Source organism: Chiloscyllium punctatum, chromosome 15 (genome assembly GCF_047496795.1).
Source record: "Chiloscyllium punctatum isolate Juve2018m chromosome 15, sChiPun1.3, whole genome shotgun sequence".
In the NCBI taxonomy this organism is placed as follows: domain Eukaryota; kingdom Metazoa; phylum Chordata; class Chondrichthyes; order Orectolobiformes; family Hemiscylliidae; genus Chiloscyllium; species Chiloscyllium punctatum.
This window is the reverse complement of record NC_092753.1, coordinates 17,195,771-17,219,200: the sequence shown is the minus strand read 5'-3', so window position 1 is coordinate 17,219,200 and position 23,430 is coordinate 17,195,771. Positions and strand designations below refer to the sequence as shown.

Here is a 23,430-nt window from a genome sequence, read left to right as displayed (position 1 = left end):
GTATTGGGGAATGAGCCTGGGTAGGTCTTTCAGAGAGGGTGCATTTTAGGAACAGTGACCATAATACTGGAAGTTATTCATGGATAAGGATAAGTCCTCAGGTGAAAGTACTAAACTGGGGGAGTGCTAACTCCAAACATTAGGCAGCAACTTGGGAATGTAGTTTGGAGGCAGATGTTTAAGGATAAATCCACATCTATCCTGTGGGAATCTTACAAAGGCCAGCTGGATTGAGCTCAGGACCAGCATGTTCCTGTGAAAGTGAAGGTTAAAGATGGCAAGATTCAGGAACCTTGGATGACAAGAGAAATCATGAGCTTAGTCAGAAAGAAGCAGGAGGCATATTTAAAAGAAACCGAAGACAGACAGACCCGACCAATAAAATAAAGAAAGCAAAAAAGAACTTCGACACGGAGTGAGAAGGGCTAAAAGGGGTCATGAACTGTCCTTGGCAAATAGGATTAAGGAAAATCCCAAGGTGTTTTGTACGGATATAAGGAACAAGAGGGTAACTAAGGAAAGGGTCGGTTCACTCATGGACAAAGAAGGGAAGTTATGCATGGAGCCAAGAGGATCAGGGTGAGGTCCTGAACAAATACTTTGGATTTGTTCACAAGGAGGAGGACATGGTGGATGGTGAGTCAAGAGAGTGTTGTGTTGATATTTTAGGTGAACTAACAGTATGTGGGTTCAATTCCCATCACCCAGTTTGAGGTTACCATGAAAGGCTCTCCTTCTCGACCTTCCCCCTCACCCGAGGGCGCTGGTGGCCCTCAGGTTAAATCCCCACCAGTCGCTTCTCTCGAATAAGAGAGCCGCCCCTATGGTTTGGCAAGGCTATGGCAACACAACAAAAACGATATTTTAGGGCATGTCGATGTGAAAAGGGAGGGTGTGTTGGGTGTTTTGAAAAGCTTTAAGGTAGACCAGTCCCCAGCACCTGAAGGGTCGACTGCAACATGTTCAGGAAGGTAGGTGAGGAAATTGCTGAGAAGATTGCTCGGAAGAAATCTTTAGTCACAGGAGAGGTCTCACAGCACTGGAGAATAGCCAACACTGTTCCTTAAGAAGGACTACAGGGGTAACTCAGTATTTACAGGCCAGTGAGTCTTACGTCAGTGGTAGGGAAATTCTGAAGAAGATCCTTAGGGACAGGATTTAATCACATTTGGAAAAATATGGACTTATTAGCGATAGGCAGCAAGACTTTGTTCAGGGAAGGTCGTGTCTCACGTACCTGATTGGTTTTTGAGGAAGTGACAAAGTGGCAGCACGGTGGCACAGTGGTTAGCACTGCTGCCTCACAGCGCCTGAGACCCGGGTTCAATTCCCGCCTCAGGCGACTGACTGTGTGGAGTTTGCACGTTCTCCCCGTGTCTGCGTGGGTTTCCTCCGGGTGCTCCGGTTTCCTCCCACAGTCCAAAGATGTGCAGGCCAGGTGAATTGGCCATGCTAAATTGCCCATAGTGTTAGGTAAGGGGTAAATGTAGATGTAGGGGTATGGGTGGGTTACGCTTCGGCGGGGCGGTGTGGACTTGTTGGGCTGAAGGGCCTGTTTCCACAATGTAAGTAATCTAATCAATGACTGATGAGGGCAGGGTCATCGATGTTGTCTACATGGACTTTAGCAAGACCTTCGACAAAGCCTACCATTGTAGGCTGATCCAGAAAGTGAAGTCATGTGGGATCCATGGTGAGCTGGGAAAATGGATGCAGAACTGGCTTGGTCATAGAAGATAGAGTCGCAAGGGAAGGGTGTTTTTGTGACTGGAGATCTGTGACCAGTGCTGTTCCACAGGACTCCTGTTAGAGGAGACTACAAGTGGCCCGATTAGTAGTGGTTAGCACTGCTGCCTCACAGCGCCAGGGACCTGGGTTCAATTCCAGCCTCAGGCAACTGTCTGTGTGGAGTTTGCACATTCTCCCCGTGTCTGCGTGGGTTTTGTCCAGGTGCTCTGGTTTCCTCCCACAATCCAAAGAAGTACAGGTCAGGTGAACCGGCCAAGTTAAATTGCCCGTAGTGTTCAGGGATGTGAGGGTTAGGTACTTTAGTAAGGGGAAATATAGAGGAATAGGGTAGGGTAAGGGGTCTGGGTGGGATACTCTTCAGAGGGTTGGTGTGGGCTTGTTGGGCCGAAGAGCCTGTTTCCACACTGTGGGAATTCTAATTCTAATGCAGGAGGGAAATATACAGTAAATGGCAGAACCCCTAGATGCATCAACATACAGAAGGAGCTAGGCAAAATGGTCCACAGTTCCTTGAAATTGGAAACACAAGTGGATAAGGTGATCAAGAAGGTATGTGACATACTTACCTTCATTGGTCGGGGCAGGTGTGGAGATAAGAAGTGCACCTACAGAGAGGGGGATCATTATCTATCTGCTTCTTGGCAGCAACTGCCCTCCTTGGTCTGAATGAGAAGGTCAACTAAGCCGAAGGGAGGAGTTTAGGCAGCTCAGAAGAACAGCAACAGCTGCTGTGGGAGTGTGGCTCGGGCAGGTGAGGACCTCTCCCAACAGAATCTACAGCGACCTGCCCATGAATCGATGTGCCCTCTCATCCTGAAACCTGGTCCTGTGTGGGCCAACGCACTCCACACCTTCAGTGGAAGTCGGTGTGAGGAGCGTGCAGCCACTGCTCTGTGTAAACAGTGCCTCAATGGAGCATTCAAACGCTCAACCTGGAGGGGTTTGCTTTAGAGCCTTCCCACTGATTCAAACCAATATAACGAACAAATGAAGCCAACTTAAATTGGGCTAAACCCTTGCTAAATCTGTTATTATCGTTGTTTTTACCCTTTCACTGAAATAAGCCTCAAAACGTGCAAAAGGTATTGTAGAGATTACAGGTTAGAATCTGAGACTTGAGGGGAGATGCAGTATACAGGGTGACTTTTGATGGTGTTAAATACATTAATGAGATAGTGTACACCATCACAAGAAGCAATGCGTTGCCACATGATCTTAATCTCCCTGGTAACACCTCGAGTTAAGTGGGAGAGAGATTTGAATAGTTACCTTACCCCAGCCGACTCTGTTGCTCTCCTCTATTAGTACAACAAACCCAGGAATGTATATGGCCATGATGTTACATAGAACATACAATGTACAAACTACATTTCTATTTCACACTCTGTGGCTGAGGTGAATTGTGCTGGAAAAAGCACCATCCCCTTGTGGTCATGTGATCCTATATCATGTCCCAATGATGTAAACCATCTTACTTATATTTTCAAATTAACCCTTTACACTACATCGCACCGGCCACCATCTACCTCCAAAGTCTCTGACTCTACCCATTTCAATATGTCTCACTGTTCACGTTTCTTTCGTGGAAATGTTTCATCTTGTGTTTATCAGGATAATTTGCAAGAAATACCAAGGTAAAGGGAAAACATCATTTCATACTCTATGGAAAGAATGCGTTGATTGGTTGTGGTATTATTCACGGCCAATCTGCCAACCAATCAGCACGCTCTCACGCGCTTCAAATATTGCTTTCTCTTTGACATTCTTGCCAATGGTCCTGATGAGCGAAAGACGAAAAATTTTGACAAATATGTCTGCCTTCCGCCGTACCCCAGTCTGTGCTACCTTAACATACATCTCCTCACCCTATGCTCTTCCACCTCAGAATCATTCGGTTCATTTCTCGAAAAGACCCAACCTGTTTTCAATGTATGCCGATGACCTTGACATCTCCCCTGCTGTATTACTGGGCTATCGCACTGACCTTTGCGACCTGGGTCTCAAACTCCAGGGCGGATTGCATGTCAATCTGAGCCGTGGTGGTGTTAGCTCCGAGGAGGACAGCGATATCAATCATCAGCTGCAGCAGCGCATGCCTGGACTGGGAAAAGAGTGTCAGAGAGAACAGTTCCCAGAGCCCAAACCATATACTTTGCATCAAACACTGTCAGCCTGCAAGGCACTATGGATAGCAACACCACATTGATTATAAAGAGGCTGGGTTCCTTCTCCAAATAGCCATTGCCAGGTTCATGTTAGGAGTGCTGCAAACCCTCTGAAAGATTAATTTAATATGAATAAATTATCCCCAACACCTCCTTCCTCTCTCTGTAACCTCTCTCAGCCTGCTGACTGTGCATTCTGGCCCGAACACTGGCGGCCATACCTTCAACATCTTGCTTTTAATTCCCTTCATGACCCTCTCAATCTCTCCCTTCCCATCTGAGGCACTCCTGACATTCCAACTTGTTTGATCACCTGAACAAAATAAAATCTCATGAGGTCATACAAAAGAGCAGTGGCTATATTAACAGGTCAGAACGAAGGAGTTCTGCAGCAAGTAGCTCACTCGCTGACTCCCCAAAGCCACCTTTGAACTGCTGCAGCCCACTGGCCGAATGGTCTGTCAGGGAGGCAGTTCCAGGATTTTGACCCAGTGACAGTGAAAGAACAGCGATATGCTTCCAAGTCAGGATAACGTGTGGCTTGGAAGGAAACTGGCAGGGGTGGTGTTCCCATGTATCTGCTGCCCTTGTCGTTTTAGGTGGAAGTGGTTGTGGGATTGGAAGATGCTGTCTGAGGATCCTCGGTGAATTTCTGTGGTGCATTTTGTAAATGGTACACACTGATGTTTACTGTGTGCCAGTGGTAGAGACAGTGAATGCGATACCAATCAAAGAACACAGAAGAAAGAAAATTTACAGCCCAGGAACAGGCCCTTCGGCCCTCCAAGCCTGTGCCAATCCAAATCCACTGTCTAAACCTGTCGCCCAATTTCTAAGCATCTGTATCCCTCTGCTCCCTACCTACTCTGCATCTGTCCAGATACATCCTAAATGAATCCCCCCTGCCTGCCTCTACCACCTCTGCCAGCAACGCACCTCCCCAGGCACCTACCACCCTCTGTGGAATGTACACTCTGTGTGTATCCCAATCCCAATCAAGTGGCTGCTTCGTCCTGGATGGTGTCAAACTTTGACTATCGTTGGAGCTGCACCCATCCAGGTAAGTGGGGAATATTCTGTCACATTCCGGACTTGTGAATAGGCTTCGGAAATCAGGAGATGAGTAACTTGCCACAGTATTCCGAGCTTTCCTCCTGCTCTTGCAGCCACTGTGTTTATATGGTGAATCCAGTTCAGTTTCTGGTCAATGGTCACCCCCAAGACATTGATAGCAGAGGATTCAGTGATATCAAGGGGTAGTGATTGGAGTGTCCCTTATTGAGGTGGTATAACGTAATATCCATGTGGCATGCATGTTTAAAATTTTGCCTTTTGTCATCTACTTAATTTACAAGCACTTTTAACACTCCCTTAACTGACTTAAGACACATCAATTATTCTCTGTATTCCAGTTGCAATGAAAAATGAGTCACCTTTTCTGCCTCAGTGCTGTTAGTCAGATAGTCTTCCTCAGACGGCAGAAACACTGAGCCTTGATCCAGCTGTTGGTAAATAAAGAGAGACAATGTCAGACTGCAGTCCCAATCTGTTCAAACATACCACTCGCAGTTAAGGCCTCTCTGATGTTTTGCGTCTGCAAAACCATTGCAGCCGTTTCAATGTGGTTTCCATTACTTCTGGAGGAGTGAACGGTACTGCCATTTCGCGGGTAATGCTTTGGGTTCGAATTCAAAACAGACCTTTGGTGAAGTTCCCCAAACAGTGATGTCAACTTGCCGACCCATCCATACCCTGCTGTACGAATCCCTTTTAAATTTGGTCTTCTTGTAACGCTGTCCTGATGTGTGCAAAACAAAACGCTTCGGGGGGGGGGAAGATGGGACGGGTTTAGTTTGGGATGATGTTCGGCAGGGACTGGTTGGACCGAAGGGTCTGTTTCCACGCTGTACGGCTCTATGGCATACATCTTTCCACAGCAATGATCAAATAGCGCCGGAATGAATAAACACATAATCTGAATCTCAATGCTATTGATTCTGAATAAATTGGCTGTTTATTCCCGGGCATGTTGAGTTACAGTCTCAGTGCCAATGTCAGAAATTACCTGGCAGTATTAAAGCAAACAAGTTGGCATTACACAGACTAACAATAAAGCTCGTGTTACCTATTTTTAAGTCTGTGTCGCCCTTATCCAACAGCAGATTCTCGTTTCTAGCCCCTCTTTTAGTAAATGTGAAACAGGCTTCCAACAATCTAGTAAATTATTTAAATAAGTAATCAGAAAAGGAGATTGTTGGGTGCCTAATATGGAGAATCAATTGTGATATCTACTTTGACGGCACTGTGCTAAAAACAAATTAAAAATGCCTCAGAAAAATATCACTATCTAATGTGGGACTCGCAAAAGGGGTTGAGAGTTCCATTATGAAGCAAATGGAGTTCCTTGAGCTTAGAGGCTCTTTGCGCAAAGCCTCAATTCACTGGATCTAGTGTAAGCAGGGCTTTACCATTCATTTCAATATCCATCCAGGTCAATCCACATCCCCATCTACACCAATTGAGCTGAGGTGAAGACAGTCAAGAGTCTCAAGTTCCGAGGAGTGACAATTACCAATAATCTCTCCTGGACCACCCAAGGATGCATAACAATGTCTCTACTTCCTCAGGAGGGTAGGAAATTCTTCCAGACTCGGATCAATTTTAATAGATGCATCACAGCTTGGTATGGCAACTGCTCTGCCCAGGACCATAACGAACTGCAGGGAGCTGTGAACACAGCCCAGACCATCATGCAGATCATCCTTCCATCCAATGACTCCATCTTCACTTCCGGCTGCCTCGGGAAGTTAGTCGACATCATCAGTGACCCCTCCCATCCTGGTGAGAATCGCTTCCAAACTCTTCTGTCAGGCAGAAGATATAAAAGCTTAAGCACCAACAAGTTCAAGGGAAGCTTCTTCCCCGGTGATATTAAACTTCTGAATGGACCTCTCAAATTTCAAATCTAGTATAGATCTTGCTTCGCAGTGCATCTTCTTTGCAGCTGTAACTGTATATTCCTCGCTCTGTTCAATCACCCTCTGATCTGCCTGTACTGCACGCAAAATAAAACTCTTCACTGTCAAGGTAAAAACCCTTTGCTACCAACTCAAAGCGTATCAGGATCAGTTACTGTGCGAGCTGGATGTTCACACACAATTCCCAACCCCTTTCCATTTTTCAGCGGTTGTGGTGGGATAAATACTGAGGTAGAAACAATGACTGCAGATGCTGGAAACCAGATTCTGGATTCGTGGTGCTGGAAGAGCACAGCAGTTCAGGCAGCATCCGAGGAGCTTCGAAATCGACGTTTCGGGCAAAAGCCCTTCATCAGGAATAAAAAGCAATCCCAAGAATAACTCAACTCCACCTCTTTCTGAAGTCAAGAGTCAAAGGTTACTTCAACAAAAGGGAGGCCCTCTGCTTCACCAGTCCCAAATCTAAACGTGGCACCTCACAGTGGAAGAGGGCATAGGGTGAAGTGCCCCATTCCTGAGGTATTTTGCAGTGAAGATCACTTCCTGAAGAGAGAGAGGTTGAGAGAGAGGGGGAGGGAGGGAGAAAGAGGTAGAGACAGAGAGAGAGAGATAGAGTGAGAGTGAGTGTGAGAGAATGAGTACGAGAGAGGCAGAGAGAGAGAGAGAGAGAGAGAGAGACAGAGTGAGAGTGAGTGTGAGAGAATGAGTACGAGAGAGGCAGAGAGATAGAGAGAGAGAGAGAGACAGAGTGAGAGTGAGTGTGAGAGAATGAGTATGAGAGAGGCAGAGAGAGAGAGAGACAGAGTGAGAGTGAGTGTGAGAGAATGAGTACGAGAGAGGCAGAGAGAGAGAGAGAGAGAGAGACAGAGTGAGAGTGAGTGTGAGAGAATGAGTATGAGAGAGGCAGAGAGAGAGAGAGACAGAGAGTGTGAGAGCAGGTGTGAGAGAGGGTATGTGCGAGAGAGAGAGTGAAAGATCTTGGATGGATTGAAGGATCTTTGAAGGCTGGCTGATGTAGGAAAACAGGTTGTGGTGAATGACTGTGACACTGTCTGTCTCTCGCTCTCTCTCTCGGATAACTATTGCCATCTGGCACTATGGTGTTCAATGGTTTTCTTGACCCTGTGTTCTATTTTGTTAGTCTGTTGACTGATCTATGTTCACTGTCCTCGATTGCTTAAGCCTGGGAGAGGCCTGCGAGAGAAACGTAAACAGACTTTCTGAGGAAGTCCCGAAAAGTCAGAGCTATGGAGCAATATTTCAAACCAGAAGAGTTATTGTAAAGCACTGTACGTATAACAATTGTAGATTTACGACTAGTGTCCCCTTAGCGTTGGTTTGAGGTAAATTAGATCGACATAAAATACATGAACAAACTGGCACTTTCACTGACCTTGAAGATGTGCTTGTTGGAGTTTTTGTCATCAGTTCCAACAAACAATTGAATGAAAATACCGCTGTTGCATTTTCCACGGAGGAAAGCTAACATCTCCAACAGGTTGAAGTCCTCCTCCACCCAGGTCCCCTCAGGCCCATTGTTGGTCTCGAGCACAGGCCAGCGTAAATGAGGCTGCCTCAGAAACTTTAGCAAGGGTTTGGAATCTTCCCACTCGATAGCACCTAACCACAGAGCCAAAGAGAGAATGGTGGATGGTGGGGAAGAAGGGGTGAGCTCACCCACACACACACGGGACATACAGCAGACCTGGACCCACCCTGCACCCCTACCCAGTCACACCCCTTTCCTCCACAAACCACACTCCCTCAGTCCCCCACTCCGCACCCACCAACCCCTCCTGCAGCACCGCTCCCCCCCCACCCCAACACACCACACCTAATCCCCCACATAGGCACACACACTGCCACACACCCTCCCCCATAATACCTTCACCCCCGATCATGCACAGCCATGGGGAGAACATGCAACCCTCCCGCAGACAGCCACCCATGGGTGGAATCGAACCTGGGGCCCTGGTGCTGTGAGGCAGGTGTGCTAACCGCTGAACCACCGAACCTTCTCTTTATTCTGTCATGGGCATGTGGGTGTTTTCAGCATTAGTTACCCTTCCCTAATTACTCTTGAACTGAGTGGCCTGCATGTCAGGGCTTCGTTGGGGGCAGTTAACCTCACTTAGGTCTGGGGTCACGTATCGGCTAGACCAGGTAAAAATGGCTGACTTCTCTTCTCGAGAGCTTCACACCCATTGATGCTGCTCACCATGACTGAGAATGGCTTCTTTGATCACAGATTCATTCACTGAGGTTGTACATTCCATTGGTGGAATGGGAACCAGCGTTACAGAATAATACACTGGATCACAGCGACTGTGTGATTACCATGACACCACCATCTCCCTACTCTGTGTCTGTGTGTCAGTTATATCATGGTGATTTACCCTGTCCCAAAAGCCGTTAAAGATTAAGCATCCAAATGCTTCATTTCGTTGAGGTTTGGATCAAGCTGAGGTCACAGTGTGAATATCTGAACACAAATACTTGAAGCATCCAATGTGAGGATTTAACACAAGTACAGTAAATAGCCACACACTGGTGTAGCCAAGGCTAAAGGCTCTTCCAGGGACTTGCACCAAATTGTACACCTTGGCCAGTTCTGTATCGACGGTGCTGAGGTGGAGATGATTGAAAGTTTCAAGTTCCTCGGAGTAAATATCGCTAACACTTTGTTCTGGTCCGTCCACCTCAACATTACAGTCAAGAAAGCACATTGACGCCTCTACGTCCTCAGAAGACTAAGGAAATTCAGCATGTTCACATGGACTTTTGCCAACTTTTACAGATTTACCACTGTAACCTCTCTGTCCAAGAACACAAGAAATTACAGAGAATTGTGAACACAGCGTTGATATGCTTTCTTGACTGTAATGTTTTTTTAATCGATATTTTTATTAGAAATTTAACATTTTTACAAGTTTACAAAAATAAACAAAACTCTCAAATACAAACATTGATATACAATTAAATCAAATATACAATAGCCAAAATTGAACAAAAGAAAAAAAAATACCGAAAAAGAAAAAAAAACAAAACTCAACTGTCTACTAATCTAACCTACAACTAACCAGAGTGTATATTTAAATCTCTTACATGCTCGGAATGTGTTAACATCAAATGTAATAAAACCCGTATTCGTGTGGGATTCCTCTCCTAAGGGGCCCCGGACTAGCCAGGTTTGTAATCTCAATTAAATAAAAGCCCTTGTTAAGATGGCCGAAATATCTGTATTTATGTAATTCAAGAAGGGCTGCCATATTTTATAAAATAATTCAGTCTTTCGGTGCACCATATTTGTAAGGAAGTCGAGGGGAATACGTTCCATAATTAATCTGTGCCAATTTGAAAGTCCAGGGGGGCCCTCAGCCACCCAGTTCACCAAAATATTTTTCCTTGCACAGAAAGAGAGAATAGAAAATAGTCTCTTCCCGTACATGTCCAGGGAGGGAAAGTTCGAAAAGCCCAAATGGAGAGATACAGGGTCCACTTTAATTTCCATTCCTAAAATTTCTGTCAGGGTTCTTGCTACTTTAGTCCAGTATCTACGGATCTTATGACAGGTCCATAGGCAATGTACAAGAGTGCCCACTCTATTGTACATTTGGGACACATTGGAGATGCTCCTGCCTTCAATTTTGCCAATTGATCCGGTGCTATATGGGCCCTATGAAGTATCTTCGGCTGGATAGCCTGAGTTCTGTTACAGATGGTGATTCTTCCAGCTTTTTCCCAAATGTCATTCCACGTTTCTATGGAGATTTCTCGTCCCAAATCCTGATCCCATGTTTTAAGCAGATTGTCCATATCTCCAGATACTTCATCATGTAGTAAATGATAAATAGTACTGATGGAGGATACCCCCATTGGTCGTGGTACTCTACATTCTCTATCTGATTTATAAAGACTATCTAATAACGGAGTCTTCTTCTGTATATAATATCGATTTTGGAAGTATCGATAGAGGTCTCCATTAGGTAATCCGAATTTCTGACGCAGCTGTTCAAAAGACATCAGGACCCCATCTTTAAATAGGTCCCCTAGACATGAGATATCCCTGGATCTCCAGAGTTTAACAGTGGTTGGAATCCCCATGCTCCCACTATCGGCGCATAGGGGGATGTCTTATGTGAGTTGCCTACATTTTGCCGCATTATATTCCAAGCTTTAATTGTGTTTAGTATTATAGGGTTTTTACAGTGATCCGTAATGATTTTCCTCTTGTCTGAAAATAAAAGGTTAATAAGTGGGCATTTTACTTGAGAAGCCTCAATGTCCAGCCAGATTGATTGTGGATCAGACAAGACCCAATCGGCTATGTAACTTAATAGGGAACTTAACTGATATTTCCTAAAATCTGGGAAGTCCAATCCTCCCCTTGCCTGTGGCAGCTGTAGCTTCTGCAGCTTAATGAAGAGCCGTCTATGATTCCAGATAAAGGAACCCAACCAGCCATATAATTTACGTAGTGCCAGCTCGGCAGCATCACCAGAAACATTCTCACAGGGTAGAGGAGACTGGGCAGGACATTCATTTTAATTAGTGTTATTCTACCCAGCCAGGAAACTGGAAGGTCTCCCCATCGCTGGAGGTCCTGCCTTATCCTGTCCAGTAAATGCACAAAGTTAGCCTTGTATAACTGACCAAATACTGGGGTAATAAAAATGCCTAAATATAAGAAACCCTCCAGGGACCAACGAAAGGGAAAAAGGGATCCGTCCACTAAGTGGGGTGTCATAGCAAGGCCACCCATTGGCATAGCCTCCGATTTTGAGAAATTAATTTTATAGCCTGAGAATGCGCTAAATGTATTAATAACTTGGATTAAGCGAGGTACGGAGGATTACTGAGGAATAGAAGAACATCATCTGCATAAAGGGTAATTTTATGTTTACCCGTACCAATCCTTGGGGCTGTTATATTAGGATCAGCCCATATAGCTTCTGCTAGTGGTTCAATTATTAGCGTAAATAACAATGGCAAGAGAGGACATCCCTGAAGGCAGCCCCTACCCACACTGAAGCTATCCGAACCTAATCCATTGGTAACCACAACTGCTTTGGGATCACTATACAATGTTGAGACCCATTAGGTAAACACCTTTCCAAGGCCAAACCTTTCCAACGTGTAAAACAAATATGACCATTCAACCCTATCGAACGCCTTTTCCACGTCTAATGAAACTACTACTCCTGGTATCTTTCCCTGATGGCAGGCTTGAATCATATTCAAAACCCTTCCTAATATTATTGGATTATCTACGGCCCTTAATAAACCCCGTCTGATTCTCCTTTATGATATGTGGTAGTACCCTTTCTAGTCTCAATGCTAACGTTTTAGAAAGGATTTAAAAATCTACATTTAGCAAGGATATTGGTCTGTATGACGTACAATCTTCTGGATCCTTTCCTTTTTTAAGGATAAGAGATATTTGCCTCTTTCAACGAAGGCGGGAGACAGCCCTGACTATATGCATAGTTATACATGTACATAAGCGCACCAGCCAATATTTCTGTAAATTCTTTATAGAATTCAGCTTGAAAACCATCTGGGCCAGGTGCCTTACCACTCTGAAGTTGCCTGATTGCGTCATGTATTTCTTGGACTGTTAGAGGAGCATTTAAGACCGATACCTGTTCCGGAGTTAGGCCTGGAAAGGTCAAATTTTTAAAAAATAATTGCATCATCCTAGTCCTATCTTCATAATCCTGCGATTTATATAAATCGGAATAAAATTTTCTAAAGATTGCATTTATCCTTTTATGATCATGAGTCAAAATACCCTTACTTTCCTTGATAGACGTGATAGTTTGAGGGGCCTTTTTTTTCTTTCCAAGAAATGCTCAGTATCTACCCGGTTTGTCGCCAAATTCATATAACCTTTGTTTTGCAAATAATATTTCCCTCATAGCCGTTTGAGTAAGCGTAGTGTTTAGAGCTGTCCTAAGGGCCGTAATCCTTTGCATTTGATAATAGAAGGTCTATCAGCATATGCTGTTTCAGCTGCTTTTAAGCGAGCTTCGAGCAGGTGCTGTTGTTCTCCCTTTAACTTTTTCTGGGTCGCTGATGATCAAACCTCGCGTGTAAGCTTTGACGATCCCCCACATCATTGATGGGTTGCTAGCCGTACCTGAATTAATTTCTAAAAAAGTTTAAAATTCTTGAGAGAATTTACTATTTACAAATTTACTATCTTTCATTAGGAAGGGGTCCATACGCCAATGCCGAGGGGATGTCCTGTTGTTCCTCGCCTTGATTTCCATATATACAGCAGCGTGGTCGGAAATTGCTATACTACCTATTTTACAGGATGATATGGAATTTAAAAAAATCGACGGGGCAAAAAACATATCAATTCTGGTATGACATTTATGTGGATTGGAGTAAAAAGAAAAATCTCTGCCCTGTGGATAAAGACATCTCCATACATCTACTAATCCTAATTCTTTGTTCAAATCCACCAATTGTCTAGATCTGGGAGATACTCCTGCAGTAATCTTGGGACTCCTATCTATTTCCGGATCCATAATACAATTAAAGTCTCCCCCTATAATTGTATGACAGGCACCAAGAGCCATCAATTTTGAGAAGGCTTCCATTATAAATTTAAAGGGGTTTGCCGGGGAGCAGTACAAATTTAAAATCCCATATTCCTCTCCATTTATGAGGGCTTTGATCAAAATATATGGTCCAGATTCGTCTTTTATCTGATTTAGGGTTTTGAAGGGGAAATTCTTCTGAATAAGAATAACAACTCCCCTGCTTTTTGAGCTAAAAGAAGAAAAAAAGGCCTGATCAAATCCACCCTGTCGTAATTTCAAGTGGTCTTTATCCAACAGGTGTATCTCCTGTAGGAGAGCTATATCAACTCTTTCTTTCTTAAGATTTGATAATATTTTCTTCCTTTTGACTGGCGAATTACTCCCCTTGACATTCCAGGTGCACCACTTAACCGACTGATCAACCATAATTGTCCGGGCAAATCAGAGACCCCTCGGGAGGGGAAACCCTATCCAGAACATCCTGAGCATAGAGCATATAAAATTCACAAAAATAAAGGCTCTCTAATACACTCACAACAGTATAATAAAAAACTATTTCTAAATTAAAAAAAATATAAAACGTACCTAAGTGGAGATTTTCCCCCTTGTTCCCGGGGGTGTCACTTTCTTTCCAAAGGTCCATCGTATCCTCTCCCAACCAATGCCCCACCCTTGACCCAGGTGCTCCTCAATAGGATGAGGAGAATTCACACATAATACAAAGCTAGAGTTAACAGTGAGCACCCTACCCCCACCCCCCCAACCCACACCAACACCTGGAAATATTTGGTAACGTTAATACCATGTATAAACATATATAACTATAAAATTACAACCTCAACAAATAATAATTAAATATAATAATACAAAATAACAAGGGAGAAACAACGCCCCTCCTAGAGACAGAGGTAAAACAGAATAAGGTAACCACCTCCCCCCACCAACATTAACCAAACCCCCCAGCTTTTATATATATACATACCCACATATATACATAAAATAATAAAAGAAAACAACCCCAAGGGGGGAGGGGGGAGAAAATCAAATCCCTCTCCCCACCCCCCATGATAATATTAAACAGTAAGGTAAGAAAACAGAAAAAAAAAGGGGGGGGATATAAACCAAAGTGTGGGGAAAGGCAAACCAACATCCATTCTCTCTTACAGTTTATCTAAGAGAGTCCAAAAATTCCTTAGCCTTTTCCGGCGATCCGAAGTTATACACGGATCCTTCATGGTTAAAGTGTAGCGTCGCTGGGTAGCGTAAGGAGTACTGAATATTTAAGTCCCTTAAACACTTCTTCGCCTCATCGAATGCCTTCCTTTTTCAGACCAGAGCTGAGGAAAAGTCCTGGAATAGCATGATCTTGGATCCTTTATAGATCATGACTTGGGAATCTTTTCCAAGATTTCTAGAGGCTTCTAGGAGTATCTGCCTCTCCTTGTAGCTCTGCAGCTCGAACAGGACCGGGCGGGGACGCTGGTTCAAGCTGGGCCCACGTATTGCGACCCAGTAGGCCCATTCTACCCTTACCTGGCCTGATCCAGCTTCCAGATTTAAAAGCTGTGGCAGCCACTGCTCCAGGAATGCTGTAAACTGGCCTTCCTCTTCCCGTTCGGGAAGGCCCAGCAAACGAATATTTTTTCGACGACCTCGATTATCGAAGTCATCAATATGATTCTCTAAGGTCCGGACTCGCTGTTCGAGAGTCCGGACCCGATCCACGGCCGATTGCGCTGTAGTTTCGGAGGTTGCGGCCTTTAGCTCCGCCCCTCCGACTCGGCGCTTGATTTCCTTAATGTCTCGGTCGTGCTTCTGCAGCGCGGCCGAGAGTGAGTCCCATTGATTTCGGGACTCCTCGATAAAAGCGTCAATCTTCGCATCCAGCTTGGAGATCATCTCCACAAGGCTCGCCACTGTAGGTAAATCCCCCGGGGCGGCTGTGGATGCCTCAGCTGTAGCTGGAGAGGGTGGGGGAGGGGATCCTGCTTGCTGAGAACTGGGGGCTCCCTTCCCTTTGGTCATTTTTACTAAAGATTAGATTGTTTAAATTTAATATTAAACAACTAATTACATTAAACAGCTATTTTAAATGATTTGGTGAGTGAGGTGGGGGTGGGTGGCCCACTTTACCCAAGTCTTGGGAGGAGCACTGTAGACTCAGACTTGCTGGGTCGCCGCCATCTTGGATCCCCTGACTGTAACGTTGAGGTGGATGGAACAGAACAAAGTGTTAATGACATTTACTCCGAGGAACTTAAAGCTTTCAATCATCTCCACTTCAGCACCATTGATACAGAACTGGCCAAGGTGGACAATTTGGTGCAAGTCCCCGGAAGAGCCTTTAGCCTTGGCTCCACCAGTGTGTGGCCACCATGAAAACTAACCTTCCATCCACTGACTCCATCTACACTTCCCTCTGACTCTGGAAAGCAGCCAACATCATCGAAGACCACCCCCACCCCTTCCAACTTCTTCCATCGGGCAGAAGGTACAAAAGTTTGAAAATCCTGCTCCAGATTTAAGAACAGCTTCTTCCCTGCTGTTATCAGACTTTTGAATAGACCTCTCGTGTTCAGGTTGCTCTGTCTCTGCACCTTCTTTGTAGCTGTAACACTATATTCTGCATTCTGTTCTGTTACCCCGATGAGCTGAAAGTGTGTTGCTGGAAAAGCGCAGCAGGTCAGGCAGCATCCAAGGAGCAGGAGAATCGACGTTTCAGGCATGAGCCCTTCTTCAGGAATGAGGAAAGTGTGTCCAGCAGGCTAAGATAAAAGGTAGGGAGGAGGGACTTGGGGGAGGGGCGTCGGAAATGTGATAGGTGGAAGGAGGTGGAAGGCACCTCATCTTCCGCCTAGGAACCCTCCAACCACAAGGGGTGAACTCAGACTTCTCCAGCTTTCTCATTTCCCCTCCCCCCACCTTGTCTCAGTCCCAACCCTCAGACTCAGCACCGCCTTCTTGACCTGCAATCTTCTTCCTGACCTCTCCGCCCCCACCCCCTGCCCCGGCCTATCACCCTCACCTTAACCTCCTTCCACCTATCACATTTCCGACGCCCCTCCCCCAAGTCCCTCCTCCCTACCTTTTATCTTAGCCTGCTTGGCATACCCTCCTCATTCCTAAAGAAGGACTCATGCCTGAAACGTTGATTCTCCTGCTCCTTGGATGCTGCCTGACCTGTTGCGCTTTTCCAGCAACACATTTTTAGCTCTGATCTCCAACATCTGCAGTCCTCACTTTCTCCTGTTACCCCAATGAACTTATGTCAGGTATGACTTAGGATAACATGCAAAATAATACTTTTCACTGTATCTCGGTATGTAACGATAATAAATCAAATCAAACAAAAGTACTCACTCTCATTCATGCAAGACTGATAAAGCAGTTTTGCCTTCTGCACTACTTCAATTTCCTTTCCTTCATCAATTGGGATTTCCAATAGCTCTACAGAAAGAGAGGGATGGATCATTCACAAGAATAAGGGTTGACAAAGTATTGCTTTAGATCGAACATTCCTGGTTTCCTGAGATCAATTGATACAGGGAAGACCCTGACTTCTCATTCACTGCCCTGACAATAGCTGTATAACTGCTGAAAGCCCACTCAAAAGCACCTAACATGAGTCACATATCTGCTGCAGGATGCTTGGTCTCAGCTCAGCCATAGTCTCACTGCGCGGCATCACAGACTCGTGGGGCTGAATGGCCCACCCTGGTATGTGAGAGCTGAGAAACAGAGGATCGTGGAGCTAGATGAGAGAATGTCAGTTCCATGTAGGTGAACGGACGGTACAAGTGGAGGTAAATGGATATGATCTTGTGATCATTACAGAAACACAGTTACAATGAGAACAAAACTGGGAATTTAACATCCAAGGATATTTGACCTTGCAGAAAGGCAGGAGGAAGGAAAAGGTGGTGAGGCAGCATTGTTAATAAGAGATGAAATGAGGACAAATTGTGAGAGACGATTTAGACTCGGATGATTTAGATTTCATGTGGGAAAGACGACACCAATAGGAACAGGGTATAGATCACCCCCAGACAATAGCCACATTGTAGAAACGGCTATCAATCAACAAATGATAGCAGCATGTAAAAAGAAGGGAATAATAACTATGGGTGACTTTCATCTTCATGTTGATTAGGTCAGTCATGTTGGAGAAGGTAGGTATGACAATGAATTCATCTTTCGTAAGAATAGTTTTCCATGTCATGAAGTCATCCAGGAGCAGGCCTTCCTGGATATGGTAAAGGGTAATGTTGTGTCACCACCAGACCATAAGGTGGGGATTTAACCTGAGGGCCACCAGCCCTCAGGAGAGGGGAGAGGTTGAGAAGGAGAGTCTTTCATGGTAACCTCAAACTGGTGATGGGAATTGAACCCACACCGTTGGCATTACAATGGGTAATGAGACAGGTTTAATAAAGTCAGAGTAAAAGATCCTCAAGGCAGTAGTGATCATAACATGATAGAATTTAATATTCAGTTTAAGCGTGAGGAACTTGGGTTGAAAACAATTGTGCTTAACTTAAATAAAGGGCACTACAATGAAATGAGGATAGAATTAGCTAAAGTGGATTTGGGGGGCTGGGGGGGGAGGTGTATAGATGAGCAGGAAGGACCGAAAGCAAGCAGTAGCAGGCATTTGAAAAGATAAGCCATGACTTTGAGCAAATACACATTCCAGAGAGGAGGAAAGATTCTAGAGAAGGAAATCCCAGGCATGGCTAGCCAAGGACGTTAATGGGAGGAATAAGTTGAAAGAAAAACCATATAAAAGAGGTCAAAGTCAGTGATAACACAAAGACTGAGATAAATTCAACAAAAGACGACTAATCAAATAATAAAGACAAAGAAAAAAATATTGAGGGCAACCTAGTGAGGAATATAAAAACTGACAATAAGAGCGTCTTTAAATATATAAAATGGAAGACAGAGGTCAAAGTGAACATAGATCCCTTAGAAAATGAATCTGGGGTAACAGTTTTGGGGACCTGTGGTGGCTGGGAATGTGTGGCTCTGGGGAGAGAAGGCTGCCTCAGGGAGACTCCCTTCCTGTCGGCCTGGTCTGTACCCTCCTTGCCCAGGCCCTTGTCCATCCCTGTTATTTTCAGCAGGTATTCAGCGCTGAGGGGAAGGCAGCAAAAGCGTTAAGTGGCTCTGAGCTTTGTGGAGGAACGTTCAAGAGCACAGCATTGTATTTTGAAGTGGCATGGTGGCTCAGGAGTTAGCACTGCTGCCTCACAGTGCCAGGGTCTCAAGTTCGATTCCAGCCTTAGGCGACTGTCTGTGTGGAGTTTGCACGTTCTCCCCGTGTCTGCGTGGGTTTCCTCCAGGTGCTCCGGTTTCTTCCCACACTCCAAAGATGTGCAGGTCAGGTGAATTGGCCATGCTAAATCGCTCATCGTGATAAGTGCATTAGTCAGAGGGAAACGGGTTTGGGTGGGTTACTCTATGGAGGGTCAGTGTGGACATTGTTGGGCTGAAGGGCCTGTCCCCACACTGTAGGGAATCTAATCTAATCAGAGCCATGAAATAACAGAGGAGTTGAACAGATATTTTGCAGCTGTCTTTACTACGGAAGATACTTGGATATCCCATTAGTACTAAAGAATATGGGGGAGGAATGAAGAACCATCATTACCACCAGAGAAGTAGCATTAGACAAACTCATGGAGCGAAAGGTCAGTGAGTCCCCTGGTCCTGATGGCTTCCATCCTCGGATCCGAAAAGAAGTAGCTACAGAGGCAGTGGACGCATTGGTTGTAATTTTGTAAAAATTCTTGGAATGATTGAAGGATTAGAAAACTGCCAATGTGACAAGTCCTATTCAAAAAGGAAAGGAGGCAAAATGCAGGTTACTATGGGTCAATTAGTCTAACATCCATTGTTGGAATGAATTGCTCAGGAACTAACAGCAGAACGCTTGGAAAAAGCATAACCTAATGAAGCAGAGTCAGCATGGTTTTATGAAAGGGAATTCGGTTCTGTCTAACTTAGAGGTTTTCAAGGGAATTTCAACCAGAGTACGAATGGTAGGTGTGCTGTATTTGGGTGTCCAGGGATGTTCAACAAGGCACCTCACAAAAGGTTAACTCATAAGATAATAGCCCATGGTGTGGGAGGTAGCATATTGACATGGAAGAGAATTGGCTAATAAACAGGAATCAGCGAGTGGGGAGAAGGTTGGTGACATGTGACCAAGGGTTCCAAAGGGATCAGTGCTAGGTCAGCAATCGTATACAATATATATTCATGACTTGGAGGAAGGAAGCAAATGGATTGTAGGCAAATTTGCCAACAGCAACAAAAGAAGGTGGAAAAGCAGGTCGAGAGGGGGATACAAGCAGTTTTCAAAGAGATAATGCTAGGTTAAATAAGTGGGGTAAAAGTTGACAAATGAAGTATAATGTAGGAGAATGTGAAGTTGCTCATTTTGGAAGGGTGAGCCAAAGACCAGAGGATTATTTAAATGGAGAGAAACAGCAGGAAGCTGCAACACAAAAGGGGGGTATTGTGCACAAGACACAGAAAGCTAGCACACTGCAGCAGGTAATCAGGAAGGTAATGGAATGTTGCCCCTTATTTCAAGGCTGTTGGAGTATTAGAGGAAGTCTTATCACAACTGTATAACGGTTTGGTGAGACCACATCAGGAGCACTGTCAGCAGTTTTGGTCCCCTTATTAATGGAAAGACTGGAGGCGGTTCAGAGTAGACTCACTGAGATGATCCCTGGGCTGAAGAGAGATTGTCTTATGAGTGAAAGTGAAGCAGGTTGGGATTCTACTCGCTGAAGGTGAGAAGAATGAGAGGAAACCTCACTGAGACGTACAGGATTCTTAAGGAGCTTGACAAGGTAAATGTTGTGAGGATGTTTCCCCCTCATGGGAGGGTCTCCGAATAAAGGGGCGCCAATTTAAGACTGGGGTGAGGAAGAATTTCTTCACTCAGAGGATTGAGTGTCTTTGGAACGCCTTTCCACAGAGAGCTGTGGGGGTAGAGTCCTTGGATATATTTAGGGCTAAGATAGATAGATCTTTGACCAAGGATGATGGAAAAGTGCAGGAAGGTGGACATGAGGAATGTCAGATCATCCGTGATCCTATTCAACAACGGAGTAGGCTTGAGAGGGCTGACTCGCTACTCCTGATCCTATTCCTTGATGCCCCCAACCACATGGTCCCGGAGTCATGCATTTAGGAATAACTGGAAAGGGTTACAATATGTCGAAATTCTAGTTTAAGGCTTGGTCATCCATCTGTGTTCCCTATCCTGTTAAGTATGGGAAACATTAAGAATGTAACTACAGAAGTGAATTATAAAACCAAGCCGGCTTTCATTATCATGTTCCGTCATTCCAAAAAAAAGAGGTTCTGCATCATGTTTGTGATTCAAGCAATGCCACGAAGATAGGGTTGGGGTTATGGGTGGGTCCACAGGGGGGAATAGACCCACCCTTTCCTCCTTCCTAAAACCACGCTGGCTCTTGCAGAAGATTGAGTGCATTCATTCTGGTCGCTGTCTGTCTCCTCAGCCACACATGGCTTAAAGATGAGAGCGGCCAGTTGAGGATGACTCGCTCCAAACTGTCACGGACTCCCTTCGGCTAAAGCAGGCTTTTCACGCGACCCGGTTCAGAAGGGGAAAAGCCACTCTGTCTCTGCAACACGGGTGGACCCTGAGCTGCTGGGCTTGCCGGTTCAGTCAGGAGATAAGCCGTTAGTTCAACCTCTCTCCCTGACATCTCGCACCACCAGTATAGGCCCAGCTCAACTGGTGCACCTTAGGGACATGTCATCAAGGTGAACTCTCAGGCTTAATGTCATGAACTTCTGCAGCTCGTCTTCGCCCCGACACGCCCAAGAATCAAAGACAAGTCGAATGAGGGGATAAACAAGTGGTGGATGCAGTACAATGCAGATAAATGTGAGGTGATCCACTTTGGTAGCTAAAACAGCAAAGTGGGTGATCTGAATGGTGATAGATTGGGAAAGGGGGAGATGTAATGAGACCCTGTACTGGACCTTGTGCACCAGTCACTGAAAGTAAGCGTGCAGGTGGAGCAGGCGGTGGAGAAAGTGGATAGTGTGTTGGCCTTCATGGGTGGAAGGCTTTGAGCACTGGAGCAAGGATGTCTTGCTGCAATTGTGCAGGGTGACACTACACCTGGAGTACTATGTGCAGTTGGGTCTCTTCACCTGAGGATGGATGTTCAGGCGATGGAGGGTGTGCAACACGGGTTTTCCTGACTGATTCCTGCCACGGCAAGACTGACGTATGAAGAGAGACTGAGTCGGTTAGGACTATATTCACCACAGTCTCAAAGAATGAAGGGAGGGGTCTCACAGAAACCTTTAAAATTCCACCAGAACTGGACAGGATAATCTCAGGGAGGATGTTCCGGATGCGCAGGGAATCCAAAACCAGGGATAACAGTCTAAGGGTACGGAATAGGCCATTTAGGACTGAGATAAGGAAACATTTCTTCACCCACAGAGTGGTCAGCCTCTGGAATTCATGACCACAGAGAGCGGTTGAGGTCAAAACATTGAATATTTTCACAAAGGAATTAGATGCAGTTCTTCGCGCTAAAGAGATCAAAAGCAAAAGCGAGACTAGGATACTGAGTTGGATGGTCAGCCATGATCATATGGAATGGCAGAGCAGGCTCAAAGGGCTGAATGGCCTACTGCTGTTTATATTTCCTCTGTTTGTATTGAAAGAGAAATTCTCAGGCATCAGCAATGCCTCACATTGTCAGGATAGTGCATCACTTCAAAGTTCAGGGAGGACTTGGAGACGGGGAGTACATGAAGTCAGCGCTTGAAGAAAATCAGGCAACTTAACTTCAGGGTCTTTGGTCAATATTTATCCCTCGATTAACTTCACTGAGACCAGATTAATGTGCTCACTATCACAATACTGTTTGTTGGAGCCTGCCACACACCAATTATTTTCTGTCTCACAGCAGTAACTGCACTGAAAGTTCTGTAATGTTAAAAAAGCACTTTGAGATGAGAGACACAATGTAAACGCAAGTCTTTCTTTCATTTCCTGAATCGTCGGGTTATTGACAGGAGAAACATTCCCACTTTGCTGCCAGCTACGTCCGTTTCTCAGTTAGAAGTCCAAACCCAGAGCCAAGTGATGCTCTTGAATCCCAGAAACACAGCACCGTGAATTCCCTCCAACATAAATGAGCAGAGCTGTATTCATCAGAACTGCAGATGCTCTGCCCGCTACTCCAGCCAGCGTGTTCCAGATTTTCACAAACGTGGCATTCAAATACAGTAGCAACACGTTGTGTTGACGTTGTGCATGGTCCTGTGCCAACCGCGACAGAGTTGTATAAGGAGGGAGTGCAGAGGTGGGTACACACTATTTGTGGCGGGCACAGTTGGCTGATCAATTACCTTAAGACAATAAGACATAGGAGCAGAATAAAGAGGGCCATTCAGCCCATCGAGGTCTGCTCCACCATTCAGTCATGGCTGACACGTTTCTCCACCCCATTCTCCTGCTTTCTCCCCGTAACCCTTAATCCCTTTGATATTCAAGGACCTATCTATCGCAGTCTTACATATACTCAATGACCCGGCCTCCACAGCCTTCAGTGGTATTGAGTTCCACAGATTCACTGTTCTCTGGCTGAAGAAGTTTCTCCTTATCTCCATTCTAAAAGGTCTTCCCTTTACTTTAAGGTTGCGCCCTTGGGTCATAGTCTGTCTGACCAATGGAAATATTTTCCCAGCATCCACTCTGTCCATGCCGTTGAGTATTCTGTATATTTCAATTAGATCCCCCCCACCTCATCTTTCTAAACCCCATCGAATATAAATCCAGACTCCTCAAATGTTCCTCATATGTTACGTTTTCATTCCTGGGACCATTCTTGTGAACCTCCTCTGAACACACTCCAGGGCCAGTTCATCCTTCCTGAGACATGGGGCCCAAAATTATGCACACAATACTCCAAACAT

General features: G+C 45.1%; 1 protein-coding gene across 2 annotated transcripts in view; it reads right to left on the bottom strand.

Moving 5' to 3' along the window:
* The window catches only part of phex (phosphate regulating endopeptidase homolog, X-linked), a 268,434-nt gene that overhangs the window by 49,911 nt on the left and 195,093 nt on the right, over positions 1–23,430 (bottom strand). Inside the window, exons 4-7 of one of the 2 annotated variants that reach the window (XM_072584730.1) lie at positions 16,804–16,890; positions 8,286–8,512; positions 5,348–5,416; positions 3,734–3,850 (exon numbers count right to left, since the gene is read on the bottom strand). In XM_072584730.1, coding sequence (XP_072440831.1) covers positions 3,734–3,850; positions 5,348–5,416; positions 8,286–8,512; positions 16,804–16,890 — 500 coding nt within the window. The remainder of the gene's footprint in view (positions 1–3,733; positions 3,851–5,347; positions 5,417–8,285; positions 8,513–16,803; positions 16,891–23,430) is intronic. The other variant, XM_072584731.1, reaches the window with a different exon arrangement.